The 14080-nt window shown below is 37.8% G+C and overlaps 1 protein-coding gene across 1 annotated transcript; it reads left to right on the forward strand.

Annotated features, from left to right (window-relative positions):
* The first annotated feature begins 7965 nt into the window (after positions 1 to 7965).
* On the forward strand, positions 7966 to 11157 carry LOC121900620 (interferon-induced protein with tetratricopeptide repeats 1B-like). Its single transcript, XM_042417050.1, has 2 exons — positions 7966 to 7988; positions 9536 to 11157. Exons 1-2 carry the CDS (start codon positions 7966 to 7968, stop codon positions 10842 to 10844), a joined length of 1332 nt encoding a protein of 443 aa, XP_042272984.1. The 3' UTR covers positions 10845 to 11157.
* Positions 11158 to 14080: the final 2923 nt, after the last annotated feature.

Consider the following 14080-nt stretch of genomic DNA (forward strand, 5'->3'; position numbering starts at 1 on the left):
GTTGTGAGTGATCCAACTTGCTTTTACTACAATAACTTCATCTTTTGCCAGTGTCAACATGCCACAAAAGCATGCAGGGTGGGAACTTGCAGTGTTACTTTTTATAACACGTTTTGCATAGTAAGTTGTGTTTGACCAGAAACACTGAGATTATGTTGTCAGTATCATGTAGAGAAGTGAAACTGTGTCATTTGGGCTGTGAAAGAACAGTGACGAGGTTGACACATCATTGGTGGAGGTGTAAGTGGGTTTAGAAGCAGAGAGGAACGATTATCTTAGAGACATTTCACAACAAATTCAACATATTTTTATAAGTTTTCCTTTTTTCTGTTGACGAACTGGATGCGTTGAATTTTGACTGGGTGAGTTTTATTAACATAATTCTGAAATTTTATTGATATGATGCTCAAGGCTGATGTTCATTTTGATGCCTGGAAGGAATTGATGTTTTCATTATAATCATTTATGATTGTTATTTGATAATATTATAGTTGCATTTGATTCTATTCAACTCAACTTCTGACGTGTATCACGTTGTCTCATTTCTGCACTGGGGTGTAGCTGTTATCAGTATTCATCTAGACATTACTGCAAGTGAAAAAGACGAGGAGTTGATGGCTTGTTGAACTGTGTATTGCAACTGTGTACAGCAAGAAAGTTCATTAATTTTGCTGCTTTGAAAGTAAAGGAATAGCAAGCGAGCGAGCCGGCAAAGTTTATTTATATAGCACCTTTCACAGACACCAGTCACAAAGTGCTTCACAGTCAAAGAAAACAAAATCAAATACAATCAAAATCAATAAAAACACAGACACCAGATTTATTTATTATTTTATTTGTCAGGGTAGATGCAAAAACATTGTAACAGGTTAAAGTAACATGAAACAGATGTATTGCATATAGGATTTTCTAGCCAAGGCTAATTTGCGACTCCTGTCCCTGGTTAGTCTTTTCTACTTAAAAATAGTCATAACATATCGTTACCAAAAATACATTAATTAAATTCTCAATAACAACAGTATTTATATCACATAACAATCAATTTACATGTGTTGCACACGTGTGCACATGTGTATGTTCCCTAATTCATGGCAATGATGTATTTCTGTGCATAATATTTATAGGTTTATGTGTCTGTGTACGTACATGCATAGTCTATATCAGTGTGTGCATGTATGTTTATCTGTATGTATCTATTCCTCTATCTGTTTGTACAAGTCCATGTGCATGTGTGCATGCACATGTGCATGATCATAGATTAATGATTGCAGATTTGGTTTTGTTTCAGCCAGTGTTTCACCTTTTCATTGAATGTTTTCAGATCAGTTTGTATTTTTATTTCTGTTGGTAGGGCATCCTAAAGATGTATCCTTCTTACTGAGAAAGATGACTGAGCGAAAAAGGTTTTGTGTTGTGCCATCCTGCAGTTGCCATTTGCTGATCCCCTTGTGGTGATTCTATTGGTGGTTGTTTTTGTTAAAACTCTGAATCCTGCTCTGTGTGTTTTTACTGAGTAACCGGTGTGACCCTGCCTTCCTACCAAACATACAGTCCTTCAACTCCTCAACTTATTTTCCAAATAATAAAAGTAAGGCTGAGGCTATTGCTGCGGGAGAGCAGGTGTCAAGAGTGCATTCTGCCCAGCTAAGCACAGAAAGGGAGAGAAAAGCCAGAAAAAAATTCTCTCTGCTTACATATAACCACTGAAATGCTTTGAATTTAAAATGTATATCGTGTAGATTTCTGATAGGACAAAAATTGTGAAGACCTCCCTCAGCTGCAGCTGTATTAAAAGAGCACCCCTCCTTTCTTCCTCTTTCATCCCACTTCCTTCCTGGCCATTTGTTCTTGTCTTGACCATATATGGGTATAGAAGTGCCATACATGGGCACAGCAGTTTGTTAAATTATAGGAGTGATTTTGTTTGTATTGGATGAAATGAATAGAGAGGTGTCATCCGTGTTTTTCCAGCAGGGAAGCATCATGGGTTTAGGGGTAATAAAACACCATTTGACTTAAATTCCCAGGAGTTATTATAGTTTTGTGCTTTTTCATTAGTTTTCATTTTTCATTTTGTTTTTAATTTTTTTTTTTCTAGCAGGGAAATGTAGAAAATGTCATGGGTTTATCATCCCCTTTTTCCTGCAGCTAATATATTTTTCTGATTAGCAATGGCTGAATAGAGAGAGAGAGAGAGAGAAGTGGCACTCCTTTTCCCGCAGTGTTAAACATGATTCTGTTTGATGTAGACAGTGCCCCCTACAGAGTTATTATAGTTTTGTGTTTTTTCATTAGTTTTTATTTTTATTTTGTTTTTCTAGACCTGTATTGACTGTTGTGGAAATATTGAGCGATGGTCAGCACCTCAGTGGAGAAAGTGCACACGAGCCTTTGATGTCTTAATGCTGAGAATATTTATTGAAGCACTTGGCCAAGTGGAGAACTAAAACAGTAAACATCAAGGTCTTCTGCCCAAGATGCCGTCTCTTCCCATTCTGCCCTCTGAAGGTCTGACTCAGTCTGACTCAGACTTAGTCTTTAACCCCGACAGCTCAGCCTACAATATGAAAAATTAGTCTAATTGGTTCACTAGTTTCTAAACAAGGAACTACACTTTACCCATGTCAGTTCAGGTCATGTTGTATGAAACTTCAGGTAAGAGTCAGCAGATTCTGGTTTGAATTAAGCAATATTACACTCTAAGGTGTGCTTTACCATCATTGTTGGCACAACAGTGGTCAGGAACGAGGCGCTTGCGCTGAGTTCCGTGAGCATCACTGAAGTGCCAACAATTAAGGTAAAGCACATCTTCGAGTGTAATATTGCAATTATACAACATTAACCAACAAAATAAAAGCTATAAACAAAATGTATTCATATTGTGAGGCAGTTTGCTCTAAAAATAAAAAACTTTTTGCTTGTGTAATCTCCATAATCTCATAATACCTGGAAAACAATCACTCACGTCACTAGACTTCTATGTAATGAAACCTAGTTTACTACTCCAGCAAATAGGCCGACCCTTAGTAACGACCTAGCAAAAAGATGATTTCTAGAGTCAGCCAACCAACTTGATCTAATGCTTTTTAGAGATTGTGGGATTTCCCAAACTGAATAAATACTTCACATATAAACATGTTTCCATAGACAGATTTAGCTATTACGTCCACAGACTTCACAGACATTTTTAAGCTAGTAGCACCATGTCACCAGCACAGCTGATGGAGGATGCAGGAGTGGAAGCTGAGATATACTCTCAACTGAAGGGAAAATGGGCAAATTTTGTTGTGAATGGGGGTGCTGGGTAATGGCAAAGAGTGGAGAAGGGTTCAGGTTTTTCAGTGTGTGTGTATGTGTGTGTGACTCGTCTCACAGTCTCAGAGTTCAGTCCACTGTTTTGTTTTCCCTACAACCCCTAATCAGTTCGATTCAATCCAGTTTCACAAACATAAAAGAAAGATAAGGCAAAACTCCGCTCCGGGATTTCACCGCAGATCCCCCCACAAAACAAAACAAAACAAAACAAAACAAAGACACGAGCAAAGCAACACAGTACATAAAATAAACCCAGCAGAAATGTCAGATAGGTCGGACCACTGTGTTTAACTACATATCTTTAAATGTTACAGTTACAGCTGTAAATATCAACAGAAAAAAACAAGTTTGCGTGACGTCACGGTGTGGTCCTAATGAATGGTGGAGTAATATTTTTAGTGATGAGGCTTTTTTCATTTGAGCACGGCTAGGTGTGCTGTCATGCTGATTTGAGCGCGTTCTAAATGTCTAGTTGACCAATCAGATTGCTTGGTCAGAACTACATGTTGTATAATATCTGATTATGCCATGGAATCTATGCCTTTCACCTATCTGTGTTGTCTAGGAAGGCCCCCTCCGACGTTGGTAACCATGGCAATGCTGATTTACCCTTTATCAGAGAGGCTTCTGCTTCCTCAAACATCACAGATAGCTACATATCCAAGAAGAGGCAGTGTCTCTCTCTGCAAGACTTGATGTTGCTTACTCTCTGACCTATGATTGGTCCATGATTGACCCAGTGTAACCCAATTTGTAACCCCTAAAGAAGGAAAATTCCTTAACATTGGCCTTCCATGGGATACAACAGTTTGTTATAGGTGCAGTGTGTAGGATTTAGTGGCATCTAGCGGTGAGGTTGCACATTGCAACAAACTGAATACCTCCCCTCATCCTCCCCTTCCATGCATGTAGAAGAACCTACGGTGGCCACGAAACTCACGAAAAAAGGCAAAAGGCCCCCTCTAGAGCCAGTGTTTGGTTTGTCTGTTCTGGGCTACTGTAGAAACATGGTGGTGCAAAAAATCTTAGAAACTGGTCCTTTAAATTATAGGCGTGAGCATCAAATGAATAGAAGTGTCAGTTGTGTTCTTCTAGCATGGAAGTGTCATGAGTTATGTTTTTCATCCCCTTATTTCCACACAGCTAATATAGGGTTGTGAATAGAGGTGTTATTTATTCTCTCTGACAGGAATTGTCAGTGGGAAATCAAATCTCCCCCTTTCTTCATTCTACAGATTCATCTGTATTTCCCCACAGTATTAAAACATGGTCTAAGGGTAAAGAAGGAGCTATTTCATTAGTTTGATTAGATTATTATTATTTTTGTTTATGTTGTTTATTTTTATTTATTTTGTTTTGTGGTAAGTACAATGCTGCAGACAGTTTACAGAATTCATTTTTTTTTCTATTTTGATAAAGTATAATTAAATGGAGATACTGTAATTATATACTTCAAGGGAATACAGATGTCACTCATTTCAATTGACATGATTAATGCCGTGGTGGCAGTGAAGGGGGGTGAAATAATTTATCCAGGAGTAGCTGCAGTGCGCACCAACAACCACCAGGTGGCAGATATGAGCGGTCCAGATGCAGTGTTTGTCTCTCTTTAGGGTAGTCAATGCAAAATGGCAACCATGCTCGGCCAGCAGACGTGAGAGGGGAACAGAGAAATGCTGTGAAACTGTGACTGGGAATTAGTCACAGCACTGTTATATTTTCTGCCAGACCTGCACAATATATTTACACATTACATAGTCTTAATTCCATAATGGACATTTGTGTTGTGATATTTAAACCAACCATCCGTCAACACAGTTTAAACCTCAATACACAAATCATGGAAATGCCCCCCCACAATATTTGTAATTGACTGGACATCAGATTCCCCCAGAAGCTGAAAGAAAGTTGGTTAGTTAGAAAGTTGGTTGGAAAGTTAGATGTCTTTTACATTTTGAATTTTTTAGCTTGGTAAATAATTATTTTAACCATAACCGCAGCATCCTAGTAAAAAAAGTTAGCTAATGATAATCCTGTCTGGTTCAGTAACAAATACGTCTATTTACAAAATGATAACTTCCTTATTGAGTTATTTGAAGAAAACCAAAACAGTAATGTTGTTACTTTATATGTAACAAGAAGATTCTTTAAAAGTTAACGTACCCATCAAAATAAGTACTTGCAGTGCAGATGAAAAGAGTATCTAATTAGTGAAGACCACTTGAGTGGTGAGTAACTTCATGAGAACCCCTTATTCATAAGTATACCAGGTCAGTTCTTGGTCCAATCCTGTCCTCTGCTGCATCATTTCTTACTTTGATATTGTTTCAGTGTTATGCTAACGAGACAGCTGCATCTCTCTTTTAATCACATTAACTCTGTGAAGTTAGACACAATCCAAAACTTCCAGGAGTTGGACCATGGAGGTTGCGGTTATGTTGTATAAGCATTAACCATTACTGGACTGTATGGACTGTAAATCTTATCTCTGTTCATAAACAACCATATACATCCATCTTTTATTAAGTTCGTATCATCGTGTGTCTCCATCCTCTGATGAAGAATTTGAGATTTAGTTTAAAGTTCTGGAAAAAGGTAGTAAGACACACCTTGAGTGAAGATTTTATTTTTTAATGCCGGGGATGACAAGGTCAAGGTAATAAGTCGACAAGGTGAAAAAGAGTCTGTCATCATAAATCTTCTGTACTGTTGCAAACAGCTAACATTAAACAGTATCAAAGGACTTTAAATCTAGTCTACATGATTGAATCTGAGAGAACATGAGTTTCAGTGTTCACACCCACATGCACCAAGATCAGTGTTTAACAGTGTCAATTTTGGGAGTTTAATCTGGTGAAGGTGAATATGATACAAACTGCTTAACCGTTATCAATCAGAAAATATAATGTAATGCTCGGATATTATGAAAAGAATATATTTACAGCTTTAATGTGAAATATTAGGTCACAGTGACTCTGAAGGGTGATTTTTGCATGTAAAAACTTCTCCAAAATTCCTTTACTTCTGGAGTTGCAGGCTGCAAACCACCAGCCACATCTAAAGCCCATAGAACAAAGGAATTGAATATTCATCAATAATTTGGCGTGAAACCCTTTAGAACACACCCAAACTCCTCCCGTTTTATCCTAACTTATAAAAACAACCTCAAAGAGATTCCTCTTTGAGCTGGCCTCCAAGAACTCGAGAAAATTCTTAAGATGTCTCTTTTATTTGTTTTTCAACCAAATATATCTATATATATTTAATCTTTTATAGCAAAAAGTTAAATTGTTTGGTTTTATTAGTAACAAGTCTTGTATTTCCATGTATAGTAATTTTATTTTGAAGTAAACATGTACAGTATTTTATTTTGAAGTAAAAGCCACTGAAGATTTGAGTGTAGTCAAACTAAACTTTATTCGGTACTCAACTCAAGTTATTAAAAGCCAATCAAAGCCTGAATCCTAAACTTGAACTCCTAAAGAAGAAGAAGAAGAAGAAGAAGGACAATACTTGAAACTGACTCTCTACCTGCTCTCTGAGAGCAAGACTGCAAACCAGAAGTGAAGCTGGCCTTAAGACTCTTTCGGATCAGCCTGAAAACCTACGAAGATGCCACAGCCCACAGCTGATCTTTCACTGCAACACATCATGTATCCTCAAGACATTTAGCTATTAATAAATGTCTTCATTTATCCTAAAAGTGTTTGGTTGTTTCTTTGAGCTGCAGTAAACAGAGGTCACTGTTTGGGACAAGAACTTATGATTGTGAGATTGATTCATTGATTAAATTGGACAAGGGTTAGTGCTCCCTCCTAGCACTAACAAATCCTAACCAAAAAGGAGGTGGTTCCCCCAACAACAAGGTAATTCATTGATAAAGTATTAATACTCCAAAATACTCGCCCAAATCCACAAACTGAAAGAAAGACAGAATCTCAGGTGAGATTTGAAAACTTTACAGAGCAGCAAATTACCTTCAGGTTTCTACACACTTTTTATGACATTCTATGACATGTTAATTTTAGTCTCAGATGCATAGTTAAATAGTCTATCAATAACATAAAGTGTAAAAATCAGAGAAGATAATTATGATACAGTCCAGTTTCAGGCAAATCAGCAAATACATATTCAGTAAAGTAAACATTTAGCAGAGTCAGGTTCTTTATGTGTGTTTGTGTTTGCATGTGCCTATGAAAGAGAAGAGCGTGACAGAGAACAAGTTCATATACACAATTATTTTGGCCATCCACAAAAAATTTCCCTACCAAAGTTAAATCCAAACCTACACCCTTGGTTTGAATATTCAAATACATGTACATAACATCACAGCAAGCTGCTTCAGACTAATATTCAGAGAACTACCGAGTGAAGGAAACAGCTGGATAATGAGGTGAGTAGCTACTCCTGTATTTCCAAAAATATATGAAATGTCTTATTTTAGAGCATCAGAACACAAAATATTAACATTATGGATCTTGCAAGTTAATGGTGACATTTTTATTGCCAGTCACAGCTGCTGAGTTCTTACTTTCTTTCTTCTTGTTCCATTTCGTCTGTTCTTTCTTTTGCCTTTAATTCGCTTCCTTTTATTATACTTTATGTTTATTGCTTTGTTTCTATCTTCCATATTACCTTTCAATAAGGATCATGGTCAGGATTAAGGATTTTTGGTAAGAATAGCGTGAAGTATCAGAATGAACCATTTAAATCCACTGTGTGCATTTAAGTGTAATAATGTTTTAATAAGATCTTCCTTAGTAGCTACAGCTCTGCTTTCAGCCATCTTTCCATCCCTCATTTTGTCCTCATCTCCTCCCTTCATTTCTCTATTTCATCTTTCCTGTCTTCCTTGCTCTCCTCTTTCCTCCATTTATTTCCTTCCTCGCTGTCTTTCAGCTCACTTCTCCGTGTCTTAATTTCCTTCACTTTTGCCTTTTCCTTCTGTCCTCTCCCTGCCTTCCTGTCTTTTTTTCTTCAGATTCTTATTTTCTTTCTCTTATTTTGTTTTTTTCAGTCCAAATCGGGGGAACAAATATAAAGGGGCAGGAAGGTCATAAAACAGCAGTTCCTATTGTTGATGTTCTTGCCATAGGAACAGCAGGAACAGATAAATGACAGGATAAGGATCAGGAACAGTCAGGATAAGGATCAGGATCACATAGCATCAGGATGGCTAGAATGCAAATGTCTAATGAAGCAACTATGACATACTGGCAGGGAATGAATTACTGAGACCGGTAAATTTCTTTCTTCCGTTTCAACCTTACTTTCCTACCTTTACTCTTTCTTTATTTTCTTTGCCCCTGTAGTTTCCTTCATATTTTTTCCTTTTCTCTCCACTTAAAGCTATTTCGTCATCCATTCCTCCCCTCATTCACTCCTTCCTTATTTGCTTCCATCCACTCAGCCTTTTCTATCGATGTGTGAGTGTGCTTCAACAGAAACAAATAAAGGAGAGACAATATGAAAATCAGCTTAGTGATTAGTAATGACTGGCAACTTATCCAAATGATATTAACGAATGCTGTAGCTATGGTAATGGAGATGACATTACCAAAGTGGAATAAGTATCAATTAAACATTTGAATAATTATATCCACCAAAACCTGACTATAGTGACTTAAAACCTCAGTTTCAGTACTACTTTCTCTCACCAAACTAAATCTTAACAGGGTAATCTCACTTAGGAAACCAACAGTGACACCTGGTGGCCTTTAGCTTCACATGGCAGCTGATCACTGATGACATGGCACTTAATTAGTAACGCTCAGTTAACCCACCCTTCTGTCATCCTAAGAACAGTAAATAGCAATATGAATCAAACATCTACTATGTAAAGATAATGTTAATGCACAAGAGAGAAGACAAGGGAAGAGGAATCTACCATGTGGCATGATAATCACTGTATTTACATAGAGCCATACTTAATAGTAAACTACTTGCAATATGTCAAAAATGCACACCACCAATTGGATTTGTTTGGTCTAATGCAGCCACACTCCACTCATTAAGCCTGATACCTCTCTGTTGCCAATGGGGGTTATTAATCAGTGCAGCAGGTGGTGCATTGGTGCAAATGACCATAAATCAACCTATTCTGAACTGTTTAGCCTTTCTGATAACATGAGATGAACACTGCTTAACGAAACATATCAAAGCTTCAGAGCATATTATATTTACGTCTATTTTAATGTGTGTTGTTTATATTCTCCATCAGTGCTGCTCAGAGTCAGTCAACACTGGAGGCCAAACTGAAGGCCCTGCAGTGCCACTTCACCTGGGACATCGACCCCAGCAGGTCCAAACTTTTATGTGTCAAGGAGGAGCTGGAGGACATCGGCACCGAGGAGGGAAACAGCTGGCTGGGTCACATTTACAACCTGCAGGGGTACATTCACTACCAGCTGGGCCTCACTGAAGACGCCCGGCGTTTCTTCAGCAGGGCCACAGAGGCCTTCCGCCGGTTGAGAAACACCGTCTCAGATGAAGGTCCTTGGTTGGTGGTGAACTACGGGAACCTGGCTTGGCTGCACCACCACCTGGGAGAACAAGCAGAGAGTCAGACTTACCTGTCAAAGGTCGACACCCTGCTGAAAAAATACCCATCTCCATCCCAGGACGAGCTCCATCCGGAGATCTACGCTGAAAAAGCCTGGACCCTGATGAAGTTTGGCAAAGATAAAAAGCCTCTGGTGGCAGATTACTTCCAGAGAGCCATCAGGATGCAGCCGGACATGGTGGAGTGGAACACCAGCCGTATCATAGCGTTAGTGAATGCTGCTAGGTTCAACGACACACCAGTGGGGGAAGACATCCTGGAGGAAATGAGAATGGCCAAGGAACAGGATCCAGAGAACTTGTACCTTGCTGCTCAGTACCTTGAGCAGCGTGCTAAGAAAGGAGAAAGAATTGAAGATGAAGCACGTGAGTTAGCCAGAAAGGTTTTGGAAAATCCTGTCAGCAGCTACAGTGGTATCAAAGTATTATTAAATGTTTACAAAAACTATGTATCTGTTGATGAGGCTGTTGCTCTGGCAGAGGAGGCTCTGAAAAAGCATCCAGATGAACGTTACCTGAAGAGATGTGCTGCACTCTGCTACAGATGGAGGATTGTTTGGGCCTGGGACAGTCGCATAAAGCAAAGCACGATAGACAGAGGGATCAGTCTCCATAAAGAAGTGATTTCTCTTTACACTGATTCACTTGTGAATAAAATAACCCTCGCAAATATATACGTTAAGTCAAATCATAGCCAGGATGAAGCTGAGAAGATTTACCAGGAACTACTAGAAATGGACCTGGAACCTTCAGAGAAACAGTTGATTTACAACTACTACGCAAAACACTTAAGCTTTGATCGACGAGATTACAACAGGTCGATAGAATATAACATGAAGGCAGCAGAGATACCGCACCAATCTTACTATCGAGAGAACAGCATCAAAGTTCTGAGGAAGATTAAAGAAAAAAACAGGAGCCCAATGTGTGGAGAAATAGAGGAGTTACTGGCCAAACTGAAAGTCTAGAAAATCCTAAATCTAGAAGAAAGTGAAGGTACATAACATGTTTTTGGATTCATATATAACCATGGTGTTTTCTATATAACTGGTGTGTTGATTTTGTTTTTTTCTTAGCACTGTTTTAGAAGTTTAAATAAGAACATAATGCACTTTGTATGAAATATGCTTTGCTGTAAGCTTCGTAGTAGCGAAAAATAAAACTGTCTGATGAGAAATGTAAAGATTAATATGATGTATAACCTGAATATAATCACAAAGTGGAACTGATTGTATTGGTAGAAATTTGTATCTCACTTGTACACTGTACTAATGCTATAAAATAAACACAATAAAAACTAATATATGTTTGTTTTGGTGGTTAATTTACAAGAAATTCATGTTCTCTACACAATTTTGCAGCACTGCACACAAAACACTGATAGACGTCAAACTACAACTTTGGAAAGTCGCTGCCAACATTAAATTTAAAGAATGTTGGTTCAAAGATTCAATATTTTATCTTGTGTTTTCCAAGAAGGTCTGAAAAGAAACTTATTTGACTATTTTCTGCATATTATCCCAAGAAGTTTCATGAAAATAATTTTATTTGCTTACAATTAGAAACTTCCTTGAAGAAAAGTTCCATTTAAACCCAAGTCAGGACTTATTCATTATTGAAAACTTTATACTCTGTTTATTCTCAACGGTAAACTAAGTTACCCAAATCATACAATGGAATCAATTAAATGAACACTTTCTACTTTCTCCTTTATTAGTACCAATTTACATAGTTCTACCTGAAATAAAATAAATATGAATTTACAACCATAAAAAACATAATGCAACAATGAGATGTCAAAATTATAGTATAATACTAAAGTCATTATGAAGATTGACAATGCATACTGTCAGGGAGCAAGAAACATTATGACAGTGCACAACAGGTGGAGCAGGCGGTCAGTAATGGAAGCATGGTTCCCCTTTTATGAATTGAATTGCAAAAATCTTTATTTTCTAAGTCTCCAGATATAGGAAGACACGAAGAGCTTGTAGAAAGGCCAAGGCACAGTTTCAGCAGTGTACAGGCTGCTGCGGCCTCCCTCCGCTGACTGCAACTCTGAAATAAAACATAGTGGGAACGTGACGTGTGTGTATTCACCTCCAATAGTTTGTTTACTTTTAACACTGAGAACTGGCTGACTTGGATTTGTTGGCGATGGACAGAGCTGTATCAATCCTATAGATTTATAAATGGAATCAATGGACTCTGGGACTTTATAAGGACCGACTTTCTGGGAAATTGAATTTATCAGGAAATTACAGAACTGTTACTTGTCAGTACTCGGGGAAGCAGGAGTGGACCCAAACGCAGAGGCCGGAATGCAGATATGATGAAAAAACTCTTTTAATTGTGGATGGTCACGGACAGGTAAACAGAGCTGAACAGAACTAGCAGAAGAAACAACACAAAATGATCCAACAAAGACTGAACAGAAAACGCAAACTTAAAGAAACTGAACTAACAAGGAGATGAGGTGCAGGTGGGGAGATGAGTGGAGAACTCGAGAGGGGAATGAACATACAGGGAGCTGATTGGCTGAGGACACACAGGGAGCGGGGCAGGGCTGACAAGGCTAACACAGGGCAGGTGTGGGGAAGACAGCAGGGCAGGGCTAACGAGTCCAAATGCAGGGCAGGTGTGGAGGAGCACATGAACACACAAGGGAAACAGAACAAAAACCCAGAAAACAAACTCAATGCCATCTATACTAACCCATCCAAAACCAACCACAAACACAAACCCAAGCACACAACCCAACAAACTAATGATTCAATCCTCTAAAACCCACCACCCAAATCATACAAGAAAACCCTATAAACTGAGGGACTAAACAGACGTGCAAAACCAGGAGACCCCACAGAACACAACATAAGACCAAAAAAACACCCAAAGTCCAGGCAAGATGTGACAGTTACTGAGTGTTACTGAACTTCCTACATCTGTCTTATGACAATCTATGATTTCTTTCATCAGCAGGTAGCTTCTCTGGTTGCTCTCTGAGCTCCATTGTGGGACATTAGTGTCCATCAACACCACAATCAAATCACCACCTCTTACAAACTGAGACAAAATGGATGTTTAATGTTGATATTCAGTGTCCTTTCATGGACTGAAAGAGGTATAGATCTTGTGATATATTTGTATATATAAGAGCCGAATTGATTAACAGGGAATTAATGTGCAAACATTTTAATTACTGAATAAACAATTGATTTACTAAATGTTTATATTCTGCTTATAAATGTTAATTGGGAGACTTAAAAATAAAGTCTTACCAACATATTTGAAGATGTCACTTTGACAGCTGGGAAACTGAAATATACATTTTTTGGCACTTTTCAAACATTCTACAGACAAAACAAATAATTGATTAGCTGAGACAATAATCAGCAGATTCATTGATACTGAAAATAATGTTGTAGCATTGTGGATTTTCATCTGGTCGATCCTACTACTTTCTCACCTCGTATTACCTCATGATTATTACAGGTTTCAGCATGTCTGCCTCTTTCCAAATACTGTAAAAAAAATAGTTTTTGTGGTATTAATGTAATCATGTAAGCAAATAAACTTTATTTCTGTATCACCATTCAAAACTAGAGTTTCAAGGTGTTTCACAGGTGCAGAAGCAATTTCTGTTTTCTAGTTTTTTCAGTTTTCAGGTTTTTAAAACTTTCTAAGATCACTGACTCAGTACCACATTCCCAATCACCCAATTGGAAATGGTCAAGTATGTTGTTTCCTTATATCATTTCTAAAAGTTGCTTTGCAACCACGGTGGAAAATCCCATAACTCTAACCCTACTCTACCTGCTCAACTGCTCCCTGGATGGGTGACGTCTCAGCCTCGGACTCAGGAAGGACAAAAAAATACGATAAAAGTAATCACATAAGCGTTGCCTAACTTCTTCTAACTATTTCCTTTCACTATAGTATTAAACTTTTATTTTAGTAGAAGGTTTGAGATATGTAAATAGTTTGAGAAAGTTGAACCAATGAAGGTTATATGCTTAAACATCATGAAGTGTTAATATGAAGGTTAATGTTTGTTATTAGAAGAACTGCTTAACTGTTTCTTGAATGGTTTTACAAATATGATACAAACTGCTTAACCGTTATCAATCAGAAAATATAATGTAATGCTCGGACATTATGAAAAGAATTTATTTACAGCTTTAATGTGAAATATTAGGTCACAGTG

This window comes from Thunnus maccoyii, chromosome 7 (genome assembly GCF_910596095.1).
Source record: "Thunnus maccoyii chromosome 7, fThuMac1.1, whole genome shotgun sequence".
Lineage (NCBI taxonomy): Eukaryota > Metazoa > Chordata > Actinopteri > Scombriformes > Scombridae > Thunnus > Thunnus maccoyii.

What these genes read in the sequence shown, in the direction of transcription:
- LOC121900620 (XM_042417050.1), top strand. Translation starts at nt 7,966, where the DNA reads ATGGTCAGGATTAAGGATTTTTG. An exon ending in GTCAGGATTAAGGATTTTTG is followed by an intron (nt 7,989 to 9,535) that starts GTAAGAATAGCG and finishes ATTCTCCATCAG; the next exon opens with TGCTGCTCAGAGTCAGTCAA.